A 17422-nucleotide genomic window follows, 5' to 3' on the forward strand; every position below is an offset into this window, starting at 1 on the left:
TAGGGGTGCATCGCCGAACCAGGTATCATCCCAGAAGGATAAGTCCCCGGTGCCGACCCGCCAACGGATGCCAGACTCAGCCCTAGAACGAATATGGATCATCCTGCGCCATGTAGGAGAAATGAGCCCCCGAATGGGAACATAAGATGGATGCGCAGTCCTACAATACTTATTCAGGAGGAATTTCGCCCAGAGGGAAATGCCCTGCCTGAATCTGAACCATAACTTGATCGAAAAACCATCGACCGAGTCCTTCAACTTGCGGAACCCGAGGCCCTCTTCAAGGACAGAGAGACAAGCACGAGACCATCTGGCCCAATGCCATTTCTTCACAAGGGTGCGAGACCCCCATAAGAAACCATTAAAAATCAGCTCAAGTCGCTCGATGACCGCCAAAGGAGGCATGATCACCTGGAATAGATAGATGGGGAGGGAAAGGAGCACACTGCGAATTAGAGTCATACGACTCCCAGGAGACAAGGTGCGGGAGTCCCAACCTTCTAATTTCTTCCTAACAGATTGAAGAAGAGGCTCAAAAAGAGAACACTTTCGATTCCCTCGGTAAAGAGGGACTCCAAGGTATAAGGTGGGAAGCTGCCCCTCTCTGAAGCCTGTCAAACGAAGAAGTCGAAGCCGAGAACTCGCGGGGCAGCTAGGAGGAACAAAGAGAGCACTCTTGGAGACATTGACCATCTGTCCCGAACAGTTGGCATAATGCCCAAGAAAATCCATAATGCGCCGAATGCCACGGGTCCCACCATTAGCAAAAAGAATGATATCATCAGCATAGGCTAAATGGGAAACCAGAGTATCGCACCCCGATCTAAAACGAGAATCCGGAAATTGCAGAGAAATACGGTTCAGCCCCCGAGAGAGATATTCCGCCCCCAGAATGAAGAGGAGCGGAGATATGGGGTCTCCTTGACGAAGACCCCTGGAAGAACTGAAGAAGCCGGCAGAATTGCCATTGATATTCAAAGAGAACTTGCAATGGGATATGCAAGCCGATACCATGCCGACAACTGTATCCGCAAAGCCAAGCTTATTGAGAATCTGGAGGAGGAAAGGCCATTGTACCCTGTCGTAAGCCTTAGCCATATCCAACTTGATGATGACATTACCCCCGCGAGAGGGAAGGTTGAAACTATGAACGAGTTCCTGGGCAAGAAGGATGTTATCAGAAATAAGTCTGCCAGGAACGAAGCCACTCTGATTCAGAGAGATGATCTTCTCGACAACCTTGCTCATACGCGAATAGAGCAACTTCGAAATGATCTTGTTCGTGACATTACAGAGGCTTATGGGACGAAAATCAGTCCAGGAATGAGCTCCCTCAACTTTCGGAATCAGAGTGATGGTGGTGGCAGTGAAGCCCTGGGGCATCAGAGACCCATGAAAGAAGTCTAACACCGCATCGAGAACATCATGCTGAATAATGTCCCAACAGTGCTGGAAAAAAGCCGAGGAGAACCCATCGGGTCCCGCAACACTATCCCTGTGGATAGAAAAGACGACAGCACGAACCTCTTCCAAGGAAGGGTCTGAAGTAAGATGGCGGTTCTCTGAGTCCGAGATCAGAGGGATGAAATCAGAAAAATCAGGGCAACTCAGAACAGAAGGTTCCCCATTAAGCAGGTTCTGAAAAAAGGCGGCACCAGAGCTTTGGATGAGTTCAGGGGAGGTCAGACACACCCCATCCTCCCAAATACGGAAAATCTTATTAACCACACGCCTCTTCTTGACCATGTTGTGGAAGAGTTTGGTGTTTTTCTCACCATCCGCTAACCATTTGCAGGCAGATTTTTGTTTCCAAAAATCCGCCTCCATGGCAGTGACCTTCGCAAGATCTTCATTACACTTGGACAAGCGAGTCCAGTGTAAATCAGAAGGGTCAGTCTCACAAGCAACTTCCGCTATTTTCACAGCAGACTCAGCAGCAGAAATTTTATCAAAAATGTTGCCAAAGACATCCTGATTCCACCACTTGAGGTGACTCTTGAGACGATTGAGCTTGACAAAGAGCCGAGTCATACCCGAAAGATGACAAGGATTATGCCAGTTCAAGCGCACCGTCTGAAGAAAATTGTGGTGTCTCATCCACATGCTCTGGAACCTAAAAGAACACGGCCCACGAGCACTGATGGGAGTGGAGATAAGGAGGGGGGAATGATCCGAAACAGTACGAGGAAGATGCTGGACTCGGATAGAGTGGAAATGATCACACCAATCAGTCGAAACGAAGACTCTATCCAGACGCTTCCAGATGGTTTTGTTCGTCCAAGTGAAGGACAAACCTTCAAAACCAGCGTCAACTAAACCAGACTGAAGAATGAAATCATTAAATTCGTCCATGGGTAGGCGACGCCCTCCAGAAGAACCAAGGGATTCACTGGAATCACGAACGATATTGAAGTCCCCCCCAACAAGCCAAGGACCCACGTCAGGTTTAATCTGGAGCAAAGAAGCCCAAAGATCGCGCCTTTCAATGTAATCACACTTGGCGTAGATAAAAGAGCAAAGGACAGAAATAGGGAGAAAAGAAGAAGAAACACGGACGTTTAAAAGCTGAGCATGGTCAAAGACACACTCAACCTGAACATCCTCAGAAGAGAAGACCCAGATGCTACCAGAAATATTAGAAATGACACTGCGAAACCCCAACCTACGAGACATGAAACTATGATCAAGCGGGATCATTGGTTCCAAGATGGCTAGGATTTTGACACAATGCTTCTTAACATAGGCATGGAGCCTTTGTTGGGAGCTCGGGTTTCCAAGACCCCTGACATTCCAAATGAGGCAATTCATGGGGAACGGCCACGAGAAGGGTGCCGTTTCTTAACTGCATAATCAGATAGCTGTTGAAACTGACGTTTTTTGGTGGGGTCAGGCATGTCAGAGTCCCTATCAAGTTCGACAGAATCCCTGCCATCACAAGATGCAGAGCCGCGAGGAGATTGGAGGGAAAGATCCCGGTCTGACTCAGAAACCAAAAGACTGATCTCGGAGGAGACTAATCCTTGCTGGGAAATTAATTTCTCAAGGAGTTTGGAGGAAACATCATCCTGAGTAGAGGGACTAGAAGGAATGGAATGACTGCTATGGTTCTCCACACAAAGAGAAGTGCGATTCACGCCCAATGGAGCACCGACCTGCGGGGAACCAAGGTCCTCAGCACAGTCAGTAAAAAGAACGTCATCCTCCTCCTCCACCTCCTTGGCCCATGGATGAGCTAGAGGGGCACATTTAATCGAGAGGGATGACTGGGCAGGGCTAGAGAGCGAAGTGTCATTGGCAACAGGGAGAGGGATGACACGGGGGGGCGAAGGGGCAACTGGGGTCAGAGCAGAAAGGTGTTCAGCGACCGCCTGAGGGGACTGAACAGGAGGAGGAAAACAAGTTGAATCAGCTTCTTCTAAATTCCTAAGAACCTCGAAGGCATTCCCAGAAGCAGGGGATGGAATGTTAGGGACATGCTGGGCAGTTCTTCTGTTACGACGACGGGGTCGTCTAACAGCAGGGACTGCCGGAGCCTGAGGACTCAAAGGAGGGATCAAGGGGGAAGACGGAATACCATCCTTCTGAGAGGGAACCGCAGAGGGGAAAGAGGAGGAAGGATGGACTTCGGGTTGGGGACCCCGGGAATCTTTGGGAGGCTGAAAGGCCGACGCAGAGGGTCGGGTGGGACGAACCGGCCTAGGATTCTTGCCATGGGAATAGCAAACAGAAGTAGAATGCCCCAGCATCTTACAGTCAGTACAGTAGTCTGGGATCTTTTCATAAACAACATCTATGTCTAGAGTATGTTCACCCCAACCCGCCCAGATCTGCTTGATTGGAGTATCCAAAACATTAAGTTCAACGCAAACCCGAGCAAAGGCACCTCGGGATACATCAGCAGTGAAATCATCAATTTTAACTGGGTTCCCTAGAATTTTGGCTAACGCAAATAGACTAGTCTTATCGTAAAGGTGAAGGGGGAGTTCAGGGAAGCGGACCCAGACTGGTGCAATGGGAGATTCAGCTTGGAATTGGAATTCAGGGGTCCATTTGGAAAATCGAACACTGAGAGGACCAAAATGCATGGATCCACGCGACCAAAGTCGCGCATAATCTTCCTCACACGAAAGAATAATGACAAGGAAGCCACGAGGGAGGAACTTTAAATCATAAGGTCTCGAGAAGCCGGTAGTCGCCAAGGACGCAGAAATAGAGGAGTTAGGAACAATCGACCGATTCCCATTGATTTTACCAACAAGGGCAAACTTGTAGGGAGCGACCAGGGATGAAATAACTGAATCGGGAAACCGAATACCAGGTTTCCCGTTGACGAAAGTCGGAGCTGGTATCTCAGACATACCATTTCGAACATCATCAAAACTTTTTTTAATAGAACGGGGCGAGGGAGGTGTTAAAGCATCCTTAAAAGAGACGGTAGGAGTAAGAAAAGTACCTGAACTGCCGGGAGAATTCGCACGAGTAGCCGGAGTGGGTGGGCGGCCGGGTTGAACCGGTAACCCGGCCGAGTTGACTCGGCGGCGACCGGTCGGAGTTGAGGCGAGGGCCGGCGAAGGTGATGGGAGGTCGGGTTAGGGGTTAGGGTTTAGGGTTTGGGGTTTGGGGTTTTGGGGTTTTTTTTTTTTTTTTTTTTAACGGAAAACACCGCCGGATGCGGGGGGTTAGGCAGACCCCTACCTGTATATATCCACAAAATAAAAAGTAACAGCAGAAAGAAAACCTAAAAGAGGAGGGGGACTAAACCAAGACCTCCTCAAAAAGGCTAAAGCAGTAAAAACATAAATACCAAGTAGCCTAGGGACATAAATACATAAGCAAAAATAACCCTAGACTACGACAAAAAGTGCGCCAGAAACTAATCAAATACGAGCTGCGCTAAGAGTCAACATGCCGAAGAAGACCAAATGATAACTGGGAGATGAGTGCAGAATCCATGAAGAAATTCTCATCTCTAAGCCATCATCCTGAAGAATCCAATATGTCAAAACGACTCTAATCTGAAACCGAGTAACTGTATGAATCCCAGCAGTCAAAATAAGATAAGGCCAGGAAATCACTGTACAATGACGATAGAAGAGCAAAATGAAGATCGCAATCCAGCCAGAACAAAAAATATCCAGCATCTGAAGTATAAATCTGACTAAGGTATCATAACAATGAAGAGGATCGTCCGGAAAGAATCCCTGGAACCACCACGACATCCAGTAAACTTCTGTAAAAGAACTGAGACGGCGGGCAAGGAGAAACTGCAGTAAACGCCCGCCAGGGACCTGAAGTGTACCAAAGAGAGGCCCAAACAAAAATAGCGCTCCAGGGAATATGAGAGGGCCAAAGAAGAGCACCAAGAGGGTAAGTGCGAGAGCCCACCCAATCCCGAGGAGACCAAACATGTAGTGTGCGAGTGTCTGGGCCCACTCACACCAGACTGGCAAAACGAGGGAAAAGAGAAACCCCCTGAGTAACAGTACCTGCAAAGAAAAAATATACATATACATATAGAAATATCGAAGAAATGGGTCCAAAAGAAGGGATGGGCTGCAAGCGGCTAAGAACATCGATATCTCAGGTAGGGAAGTCCGGAGGTATCCGAACGTGCAAGTATGGAAATGTGCCTAGGGAGGGAGGGACCTAACTCTAAGGTAAAGTGCCTAAGGGTATGGGCCCTCGCCGCCAACGCATCCGCCACCGAATTACCCTCCCGAAATATATGCGAAATATGAACAGACCGCCCCCTCAAAAGGACAACAATCCTGGATATAATGTGATCAAGACCCCAGCAACATCGACGGGAACGAATGAGCTGAATAGAAGTCAGAGAATCAAGCTCGATCCAAAGAGGGAAGAAAGAATGATCCGAACAAAGCAGAAGACTCCTCCAAACCGCCCAAAGCTCAGCCCGGAGAGAAGACCCAGCTCCGATGAACTCGCTGAATGAGAGCACGACCCTCCCGGAATCATCCCGAACAACGCCACCAGCAGAGGAGTCCCCAGATGTACCATGCGAGATCCCATCCACATTAAGCTTGAAGCACCCGGACGGCGGCCGCAGCCAGCGAACAATCGCCGTCCTATGAAATCTGTGGAGAGCAACCGAAATACCCAGCGATCTCGCCACATGAAACACACCCAGCCAATGTCTGGGCTTGACAGTACGCGCAGAGTGGGCGAGACGCAGGTAAGAAAAAATCTGGAACTTCACCGTCTCCCCAGAGATGGGAAGATGACGGTGCTTAGAATCGTTCCGCGCAGTCCAGAGGAACCACAGGACAATGCAGGGAAGAAACTCCCGCACATGGCCCCCCCGAGACCAGACCAAATCTCTCTTCCACGCACTGAGGAACAAACTGAAATCCTCAGTGTCGGGAACACGAACCCGAAACACGGCGCCAAAAAAGTGCCAGACAGACCGAGCAACCGGGCTGCGAATGAATATGTGTGTGAATGTCTCAGACATATCACAACACTGACATCTCGAGGCTAACGCAAAACCCCGGCGCTGGAGCACCTCATCAACTGGGAGCCATTGATGCCAGAATCTCCAGATGAAGAACGACATGGTAGGCCTCAACCAGCTCCCCCAACACGGGCGGAATATGTCAGAAGACGGAGCACGCTGACGGATCAGCTCCCAAGCAGATTTCACAGAGAAAGCACCATCGGAGCTATGGATCCATCGAGCCAGATCAGGGTCACCCGAAAGAACAGGAATCAAAACAATCTCCTCGGCAACCGAAGGAGCAACAACCGCACAGAGGCGATCAAAATCCCAGGACCCCTCAGAAAGAAAATGAGAGACCCGAACATCACGGCCCCCGCGGACCACACACCGGGAGGACAAAGGAACGTCCCCAAACCAAGTGTCATCCCAAAAGGAAACATCTCCGAGACCAACTCGCCAGCGAATGCCAGGCTCCGCGCGAGGGCGGATCCTGAGGAGACGACGCCAAATGGGGGAAATAGAAGCACGGGCGGGGACACAGGCAGGAGCATCCAGCCGGCAATACTTCCGGAAAAGGAATCTCGCCCATAAAGAAGAGCCCTGCCGAAATCTAAACCATAATTTGATAGAGAAACATTCCACGAGATCTTTCAATCTGCGGAATCCGAGACCCCCCTCAAGCACTGGGAGGCAAGCTCGGGACCACCGGGACCAGTGCCACTTCCTTTCCAAGGGTCTCGACCCCCAGAGGAAGGCGTTGAAGGCCCGCTCAAGCTTCTCCATGACAGCCAGAGGTGGCTGAACCACCTGAAACAGATAAATCGGCATGGAGAGGAGCACGCTACGTATCAGGGTCATGCGGCTCCCCGGGGAAAGGGTCCGAATCTCCCAACCCTCTAACTTCCTACGAACAGACTGTAGGAGGGGCTCAAAAAGGGAGCATGTGCGATTACCCCGATAAAGGGGAACTCCGAGGTACATGAGGGGCAGATGACCCTCGGCGAACCCAGTGATGCGCAAAAGCCGGGAGCGGAGGCGCCCAGAGCACCTCGGAGGCAAAATCAAAGAACTCTTGGCAGCATTCACCCGCTGCCCCGAACAGTTCTCGTAGTGATGCAGAAAATCAACAAGGCGCTGCATACCACGAGTCCCACCACTGGCAAAAATAATGACATCATCAGCGTAAGCCAGATGGGAAATCAAAATATCACAATCAGAACGGTACCTGAGCGCAGGATGCTGCAGGTAGAGGCGGTCAAGGCCACGAGAAAGATACTCCGCCCCCAAAACGAAGAGAAGGGGAGACAATGGATCGCCCTGCCGGAGGCCTCTGGTGGAACCAAAAAACCCCGATAGCAAACCATTGATGTTCAAGGAGAAATGACAATGGGAAATACAGGCCGAAACCAAAGCCACGACACGCTCTGAAAAACCAAAATGTCTCAAAACGTCGAAGAGGAAATGCCACTGGACCCGATCATAGGCCTTGGCCATATCCAACTTCAATATGACATTACCACCACGAGTGGGGAGAGTAATGCTGCGAGTGAGCTCCTGGGCAAGGAGAATATTATCCGAGATCATCCGACTCGGAACGAAGCCACTCTGATTCGGGGAAACAAGTTTCTCCACCACATCCCTCAACCGAGAGTACAACAGCTTAGAGATGATTTTGTTCGTGACATTGCACAGGCTGATCGGACGGAAGTCCGACCAGGCGCGTGCACCCTCGACTTTGGGAATAAGAGTGATCGTGGTGGCGGTAAAGCCTTGAGGCATAGGAGAACCCTGGAAAAAATCAAGAACAGCACCAAAAACATCCTGATGGACAATCTCCCAGCAATGCTGAAAGAACGCCGAGGAAAAGCCATCAGGGCCAGCAACGCTATCAGGGTGAATGGAGAAGACGGTCGCGCGGACCTCCTCCAAAGAGGGAATCGCAGCAAAACCATCATTCTCCATGGCAGAGATAACCGAGGAAAAACCCGAAAAATCAGGGCAATCGAGCGCAGAGGGCTCCCCGGTAAGAAGATCCTGGAAAAACAAGGCTCTCGACTGCTGAATCAAATCCTGAGACGTCAGGCAAACCCCATTCTCCCAGATGCGGAAAATTTTATTCACCACGCGCTTTTTCCTCACCATATTATGGAAGAGTCTGGTGTTCCGCTCACCATCCTCAAGCCAATGGCAAGCCGCTTTCTGTTTCCAAAAATCCGCCTCCATGGCGGTGATACGAGCCAGATCCTCATTGCGATCGGACAGGGAAGTCCAATTCGCGTCAGAAGGGTCGGTCTCACAAACATCCTCAGCTGAACGAACAGCCCTCTCAGCCTCAGTGAGTCTATCAAAGATGTTACCAAAAACATCTCGATTCCACCACCGGAGGTGATGCTTGAGACGCTTCATCTTGGCAAAAAGCCGAGGCATGCCGCTCAGACTGCAAGACAGATTCCAATTAAGCCTCACAGTCTGCAAAAAACCATGGTGCCTAACCCACATACGCTGGAAGCGAAACGAGCTCGGCCCACGGGCAAAAACAGGGGCGGTAACCAAAAGCGGACAGTGATCCGAGACAGTACGAGCGAGATGTTCAACCCGAATCGAGCTGAAATGATCTCCCCAATCAACAGAAACCAAGACCCTGTCCAACCGCTTCCAAATGGTCTTATTCGTCCAAGTGAACGAAGACCCCTCAAAACCAGCATCGATCAAGCCAGAATCAAGAATAAAAGTGTTGAACTCCTCCATGGGTAGCAACCTACCACCACGGGAGCCCAAGCACTCAGACGCATCTCTGACGACATTAAAGTCGCCCCCAACCAGCCAGGGACCCAAAACAGGCTTAACCAAAAGCAAAGAAGCCCAAAGATCCCTACGCTGAACATAATCACATCTAGCATAGACAAAAGAACAAAATATCTCTGTCGGCAAGAAAGAGGCAGAGACTCTGATGTGAAGGAACTGAGCATGATCAAAAACACACTCCGCCCTCACATCAGCAGCAAAAAATACCCAGATATGACCGGAGAGATTAGAGATGACTCCAGAAAACCCCAAACGGCGAGTCATGAATCTCGGATCCAGATCAATCATGGGCTCCAAAACAGCCAAAACCTTAATCTGTTTCTCCTTCACAAAGGCGTGAAGCCTCTGCTGGGACTCCGAACCGCGAAGTCCCCGGATATTCCAGATTAAACAATTCATGGGGAACGGGTGGAAGAAGGACCCGATCGTTTTTTATGCGATCGTCGACCATCATCCTGAGGTCTTTTTCTGGGGTTGGACATGTCAGTGTCCAGAATACTACACTCGGACCCACAGCTAACTCCAGACACAGAATGTCGATCAAAATCCTGATCAGGATCATCAGCTGACATGTGACTGGGGGTCATCTCAAGAATAGGGGGTCCCTGTCGAGCAATCAACTCGTCCAGCAGAGAAGTGGCATCAGCAGGGGATGCAGGAAAAGATGGGACCGAGTGGCTGCTATGATTTTCAATACAAACCTCCGGGGGACAAACACAGTCACCACATCCGGGCGTGGAGATCCAAGGTCATCCACGCAGTCCACAAAAGGAACACTCTCATCGTCCTCAGCCACCGTGACCGCAGGGCGGTCAGAAGAAGGGGCCTCCTGATGAGAACTCAAACCGACAGAGGGATCAGGAACACCTAATCCAAGCTCCTCAGAGCCAACCTCTGTCTCCTGCAAATGTGAAAGAACTCCAAAAGAGTTCGAAGCAAGGGGATCATCCCTCGGGAGAGCCTGACGAACAGGCCTCCGTCTCTGTCTACGCCGGGGACCATGGCCATTGACATGAAGCTGGGGCTGTGGTCCCGGGACAAAGACAGGGGCTGCACCCTCAGGTGGTGCCTGAGCAGGAGGCGCCTCCGGCTGAGGAGGCCCTCGATCAGCAGGCTTGGATCGAGCAGGTTTAGGATTTTTACCATGAGAATAGCAAACGTTGGTCGAATGACCCAACATCTTGCAATCCAAGCAATACTCAGGGATTTTCTCATAAACAACATCAATCTCCTGGGTTTGATCACCCCAGCCCACCCAAATTTGCTTAACGGGTGGTTCCAACACATTCAACTCCACACAGACTCGAGCAAAAGCGCCTCGAGATGATTCAGCAGTAAAGTCATCCATTTTCACCGGGTTGCCCAAAATCTTAGCAAGGGCAAAAAGACTTTTCTTGTTAAACAGGTGAATGGGCAAACCCGGGAGACGCACCCAAACAGGGGCGATGGGAGATTCTTCCTGTAGATTGAATTCCGAGGTCCATTTGGAGAAACGGATCCCGAGAGGTCCCACCATCATCTACCCACGCGTCCAAAAAAACGCATAATCCTCCTCACAATGGAGTGAGAGGATCAGAAAACCCCGAGGCAAAAACCTCAAATCAAAAGATCGCTTCAATCCCAAACGAGCAAAAACCGCAGAAATTTCCGAGTTTGGGACTAAGGATCTATTACCAGAAATCTTCCCAACTAAAGAAAACTTAAAAGGCTCGGTCAAAGAAGACATTACCTCATCCGAGAAGAAAATACCCGGTTTCCCATCCTTAAGAGTCGGTGGGGGCATTTCTTCCATAGCATTGACGACATCTCCAAAACCATTCTTCCCCGAACGAGGGGAATTAGGATCCAGAGCATCCCTAAATGAGATTGGAAACGTATTTTTCGCACGAGAGTCAGATTTAGAAGCCGTACCCGAGTTGTTGACCGTTGACCGTTGACCGTTGACTTTTCGGCCAAATTACCACCGTGGGACGGCGCCGGCGTGAGGAGCACAGAACCGGTACCAACCGGAGCAGAACCGGACGGAGGAGGGGTCAAATCAGAATGAACAGTAGCCGGAAATTGAGGGGAAATTGAAATTTGGGCATTTCCGATCACGATCGATTTTTCAGAAATTGAAGAGACAGGGCTCTTACCCATGTCCAGACGATCAATTGGTGAAGTTGGATTGAAATATATCGCCGGGAAGACGCCGGAATCAGAAGAAGAGTGGGACGTGTGCTGCGCGTCCAAGGCGGGAATCGTAGATCTGAAATTAACGCCGGAAGAGAACACCGTTCGGGCTAATTCCGGTGTCATTGGAATCGTCTGTGAGTGGGATTTCCAGATCGGGGTCCCGTTTGAACAAAGGTGACCGGAATCGGACGCTGTAGACTGAAACGTGAAAGGCGACGCAGTGAACAGTGGCGTCGCGACTTTGGAGCTAAAATCGGAGGGGCAAATGGTTTCCGATCGACCTGATTTTTTAGCACAAAGGTCGCCTTGAAGAGGCGAATCTAGTGGTATATTTGTTTCGTCGATCGGAACGGTGGATGAAGTCGGCGAAAAAATGGCCGGAATTTTCGAGTTTTCAGTCGGCGATTTGGGGAGGCAATCGGACATGGAATGGTCTGATTTTTGGATATGTTGGTCGCCGTGATGAGGCGGTTCAGATGGTGTGGTTGGCCGGCCGGGATCCGGCGGCGGCGGCATGGCAGTGGCTAGGGCGTGAATAGTGTCGAATTTTAGTGTGTTTTTTCGCACCTTTTACTGTGTGTTTTTTGAGAGAAAATTTTTTGGGGTCAAATGGGGTCGGTTTAGGGTTCGGGGTACGGGGTTTGGGGTTTCGGGTTTAGGGTTTAGGGTTTTGGGTTTTGGGGTTGGGGTTTGGGGTTTGGGGTTTAGGGTTTAGGGTTTAGGGTTTTTTTTTTTTTTTTTTTTTTTTTTTTACCGGAAAACACCGCCGGATGCGGGGGGGTTAGGCAGACCCCTACCTGTATATATCCACAAAATAAAAAGTAACAGCAGAAAGAAAACCTAAAAGAGGAGGGGGACAAAACCAAGACCTCCTCAAAAAGGCTAAAGCAGTAGAAACATAAATACCAAGTAGCCTAGGGACATAAATACATATGCAAAAATAACCCTAGACTACGACAAAAAATGCGCCAGAAACTAATCAAATACGAGCTGCGCTAAGAGTCAACACGCCGAAGAAGACCAAATGATAACTGGGAGATGAGTGCAGAATCCATGGAGAAATTCTCATCTCTAAGCCATCACCCTGAAGAATCCAATCTGTCAAAACGACTCTAATCTGAAACCGAGTAACTGTATGAATCCCAGCAGTCAAAATAAGATAAGGCCAGGAAATCACTGTACAATGACGATAGAAGAGCAAAATGAAGATCGCAATCCAGCCAGAACAAAAAAGATCCTGCATCTGAAGTATAAATCTGACGAAGGTATCATAACAATGAAGAGGATCGTCCGGAAAGAATCCCTGGAACCACCACGACATCCAGTAAAATCCTGTAAAAGAACTGAGACGGCGGGCAAGGAGAAACTGCAGTAAACGCCCGCCAGGGACCAGAAGTGGACCAAAGAGAGGCCCAAACAGAAATAGCGCTCCAGGGAATATGAGAGGGCCAAAGAAGAGCACCAAGAGGGTAAGTGCGAGAGCCCACCCAATCCCGAGGAGACCAAACATGTAGTGTGCGAGTGTCTGGGCCCACTCACACCAGACTGGCAAAACGGGGGAAAAGAGAAACCCCCTAAATAACAGTACCTGCAAAGAAAAAATATACATATACATATAGAAATACCGAAGAAATGGGTCCAAGAGAAGGGATGGGCTGCAAGCGGCTAAGAACATCGATATCTCAGGTAGGGAAGTCCGGAGGTATCCGAACGTGCAAGTATGGAAATGTGCCTAGGGAGGGAGGGACCTAACTCTAAGGTAAAGTGCCTAAGGGTATGGGCCCTCGCCGCCAATGCATCCGCCACCGAATTACCCTCCCGGAATATATGCGAAATATGAACAGACCGCCCCCTCAAAAGGACCAGAATCCTGGATATAATGTGATCAAGACCCCAGCAACATCGACGGGAACGAATGAGCTGAATAGAAGTCAGAGAATCAAGCTCGATCCAAAGAGGGAAAAAAGAATGATCAGAACAAAGGAGAAGACCCCTCCAAACCGCCCAAAGCTCAGCCCGGAGAGAAGACCCAGCTCCGATGAACTCGCTGAATGAGAGCACGACCCTCCCGGAATCATCCCGAACAACGCCACCAGCAGAGGAGTCCCCAGATGTACCACGCGCGCTCCCATCCACATTAAGCTTGAAGCACCCGGACGGCGGCCGCAGCCAACGAACAATCGCCGTCCTATGAAATCTGTGGAGAGAAACCGAAATACCCAGCAATCTCGCCACATGAAACACACCCAGCCAATGTCTGGGCTTGACAGTACGGGCAGAGTGGGCGAGACGCAGGTAAGACAAAATCTGAAACTTCACCGTCTCCCCAGAGATGGGAAGATGACGGTGCTTAGCATCGTTCCGCGCAGTCCAAAGGAACCACAGGACAATGCAGGGAAGAAACTCCCGCACATGGCCCCCCCGGGACCAGACCAAATCTCTCTTCCACGCACTGAGGAACAAACTGAAATCCTCAGTGTCGGGAATACGAACCCGAAACACTGCGCCAAAGAAGTGCCAGACAGACCGAGCAACCGGGCTGCGAATGAATATGTGTGTGAATGTCTCAGACATATCACAACACTGACATCTCGAGGCTAACGCAAAACCCCGGCGCTGGAGCACCTCATCAACTGGGAGCCATTGATGCCAGAATCTCCAGAGGAAGAACGACATGGTAGGCCTCAACCAGCTCCCCCAACACGGGCGGAATATATCAGAAGACGGAGCACGCTGACGGATCAGCTCCCAAGCAGATCTCACAGAGAAAGCACCATCGGAGCTATGGATCCATCGTGCCAGATCAGGGTCACCCGAAAGAACAGGAATCAAAACAATCTCCTCGGCAACCGAAGGAGCAACAACCGCACAGAGGCGATCAAAATCCCAGGACCCCTCAGAAAGAAAATGAGAGACCCGAACATCACGGCCCCCGCGGACCACACACCGGGAGGACAAAGGAACGTCCCCAAACCAAGTGTCATCCCAAAAGAAAACATCTCCGAGACCAACTCGCCAGCGAATGCCAGGCTCCGCGCGAGGGCGGATCCTGAGGAGACGACGCCAAATGGGGGAAATAGAAGCACGGGCGGGGACACAGGCAGGAGCATCCAGCCGGCAATACTTCCGGAAAAGGAATCTCGCCCATAAAGAAGAGCCCTGCCGAAATCTAAACCATAATTTGATCGAGAAACATTCCACGAGATCTTTCAATCTGCGGAATCCAAGTCCCCCCTCAATCACGGGGAGGCAAGCCCGGGACCACCGGGCCCAGTGCCACTTCCTTTCCAAGGGTCTCGACCCCCAGAGGAAGGCGTTGAAGGCCCGCTCAAGCTTCTCCATGACAGCCAGAGGTGGCTGAACCACCTGAAACAGATAAATCGGCATGGAGAGGAGCACGCTACGTATCAGGGTCATGCGGCTACCCGGGGAGAGGGTCCGAATCTCCCAACCCTCTAACTTCCTACGAACAGACTGTAGGAGGGGCTCAAAAAGGGAGCAAGTGCGATTTCCCCGATAAAGGGGAACTCCGAGGTACTTGAGGGGCAGATGACCCTCGGCGAACCCGGTGATGCGCAAAAGCCGGGAGCGGAGGCGCCCAGAGCACCTCGGAGGCAAAATCAAAGAACTCTTGGCAGCATTCACACGCTGCCCCGAACAGTTCTCGTAGTGATGCAGAAAATCGACAAGGCGCTGCATACCACGAGTCCCACCACTGGCAAAAATAATGACATCATCAGCGTAAGCCAGATGGGAAATCAAAATATCACAATCAGAACGGTACCTGAGCGCAGGATGCTGCAGGTATAGGCGGTCAAGGCCACGAGAAAGATACTCCGCCCCCAAAACAAAGAGAAGGGGAGACAATGGATCGCCCTGCCGGAGGCCTCTGGTGGAACCAAAAAACCCCGATAGCGAACCATTGATGTTCACGGAGAAATGACAATGGGAAATACAGGCCGAAACCAAAGCCACGACACGCTCTGAAAAACCAAAATGTCTCAAAACGTCGAAGAGGAAATGCCAATGGACCCGATCATAAGCCTTGGCCATATCCAACTTCAATATGACATTACCACCACGAGTGGGGAGAGTAATGCTGTGAGTGAGCTCCTGGGCAAGGAGAATATTATCCGAGATCAATCGACCCGGAACGAAGCCACTCTGATTCGGGGAAACAAGTCTCTCCACCACATCCCTCAACCGAGAGTACAACAGCTTAGAGATGATTTTGTTCGTGACATTGCACAGGCTGATCGGACGGAAGTCCGACCAGGCGCGTGCACCCTCGACTTTGGGAATAAGAGTGATCGTGGTGGCGGTAAAGCCCTGAGGCATAGGAGAACCCTGGAAAAAATCAAGAACAGCACCAAAAACATCCTGATGGACAATCTCCCAGCAATGCTGAAAGAACGCCGAGGAAAAGCCATCAGGGCCAGCAACGCTATCAGGGTGAATGGAGAAGACGGTCGCGCGGACCTCCTCCAAAGAGGGAATCGCAGCAATACCATCATTCTCCACGGCAGAAATAACCGAGGGAAAACCCGAAAAATCAGGACAATCGAGCGCAGAGGGCTCCCCGGTAAGAAGATCTTGGAAAAACAAGGCTCCCGACTGCTGAATCAAATCCTGAGACGTCAGGCAAACCCCATTCTCCCATATGCGGAAAATTTTATTCGCCACGCGCTTTTTCCTCACCATATTATGGAAGAGTCTGGTGTTCTGCTCACCATCCTCAAGCCAACTGGCAAGCCGCTTTCTGTTTCCAAAAATCCGCCTCCATGGCGGTGATACGAACCAGATCCTCATTGCGATCGGACAGGGAAGTCCAATTCGCGTCAGAAGGGTCGGCCTCACAAACATCCTCAGCTGAACGAACAGCCCTCTCAGCCTCAGTGAGTCTATCAAAGATGTTACCAAAAACATCTCGATTCCACCACCGGAGGTGATGCTTGAGACGCTTCATCTTGGCAAAAAGCCGAGGCATGCCGCTCAGACTGCAAGGACAGATTCCAATTAAGCCTCACAGTCTGCAAAAAACCATGGTGCCTAACCCACATACGCTGGAAGCGAAACGAGCTCGGCCCACGGGCAAAAACAGGGGCGGTAACCAAAAGCGGACAGTGATCCGAGACAGTACGAGCGAGATGTTCAACCCGAATCGAGTTGAAATGATCTCCCCAATCAACAGAAACCAAGACCCTGTCCAACCGCTTCCAAATGGTCTTATTCGTCCAAGTGAACGAAGACCCCTCAAAACCAGCATCGATCAAGCCAGAATCAAGAATAAAAGTGTTGAACTCCTCCATGGGTAGCAACCTACCACCACGGGAACCCAAGCACTCAGACGCATCCCTGACGACATTAAAGTCGCCCCCAACCAGCCAGGGACCCAAAACAGGCTTAACCAAAAGCAAGGAAGCCCAAAGATCCCTACGCTGAACATAATCACATCTGGCATAGACAAAAGAACAAAAAATCTCTGTCGGTAAGAAGGAGGCAGAGACTCTGATGTGAAGGAACTGAGCATGATCAAAAACACACTCCGCCCTCACATCAGCAGCAAAAAATACCCAGATATGACCGGAGAGATTAGAGATGACTCCAGAAAACCCCAAACGGCGAGTCATGAATCTCGGATCCAGATCAATCAAGGGCTCCAAAACAGCCAAAACCTTAATCTGTTTCTCCTTCACAAAGGCATGAAGCCTCTGCTGGGACTCCGAACCTCGAAGTCCCCGGATATTCCAGATTAAACAATTCATGGGGAACGGGTGGAAGAAGGACCCGATCGCTTTTTATGCGATCGCCGACCATCATCCTGAGGTCTTTTTCTGGGGTTGGACATGTCAGTGTCCAGAATACTACACTCGGACCCACAGCTAACTCCAGACACAGAATGTCGATCAAAATCCTGATCAGGATCATCAGCCGACATGTGACTGGGGGTCATCTCAAGAATAGGGGGTCCCTGTCGAGCAATCA

General features: G+C 50.4%; 2 protein-coding genes across 2 annotated transcripts; both read right to left on the reverse strand.

Annotated features, from left to right (window-relative positions):
• Window positions 1-12416: 12416 nt before the first annotated feature.
• LOC140806884 (uncharacterized) lies at window positions 12417-16138 on the reverse strand. Its single transcript, XM_073163404.1, has 2 exons — window positions 13301-16138; window positions 12417-13025 (listed from the first exon to the last, which is right to left on the reverse strand). Exons 1-2 carry the CDS (start codon window positions 16136-16138, stop codon window positions 12417-12419), a joined length of 3447 nt encoding a protein of 1148 aa, XP_073019505.1.
• Window positions 16139-16172: 34 nt separating this feature from the next.
• On the reverse strand, window positions 16173-17202 carry LOC140806885 (uncharacterized). Its single transcript, XM_073163405.1, has 2 exons — window positions 16496-17202; window positions 16173-16434 (listed from the first exon to the last, which is right to left on the reverse strand). Exons 1-2 carry the CDS (start codon window positions 17200-17202, stop codon window positions 16173-16175), a joined length of 969 nt encoding a protein of 322 aa, XP_073019506.1.
• Window positions 17203-17422: the final 220 nt, after the last annotated feature.

Source organism: Primulina eburnea, chromosome 12, assembly GCF_022965805.1.
Source record: "Primulina eburnea isolate SZY01 chromosome 12, ASM2296580v1, whole genome shotgun sequence".
Classification (NCBI taxonomy): domain Eukaryota; kingdom Viridiplantae; phylum Streptophyta; class Magnoliopsida; order Lamiales; family Gesneriaceae; genus Primulina; species Primulina eburnea.

Excerpts from the sequence above, each read along its gene's own strand:
- LOC140806884 (XM_073163404.1), bottom strand. The coding sequence starts at position 16,138 with ATGGTGAGGAAAAAGCGCGTGGCGAATAAAATTTTCCGCATATGGGAG. Across the intron at positions 13,026-13,300 it reads ACATTATATCCAGGATTCTG|GTACTGTTATTTAGGGGGTT; the intron begins GTCCTTTTGAGG and ends TTTTCTTTGCAG.
- LOC140806885 (XM_073163405.1), bottom strand. The coding sequence starts at position 17,202 with ATGAATTGTTTAATCTGGAATATCCGGGGACTTCGAGGTTCGGAGTCC. Across the intron at positions 16,435-16,495 it reads TCGTTTCGCTTCCAGCGTAT|TCTGAGCGGCATGCCTCGGC; the intron begins GTGGGTTAGGCA and ends CTGTCCTTGCAG.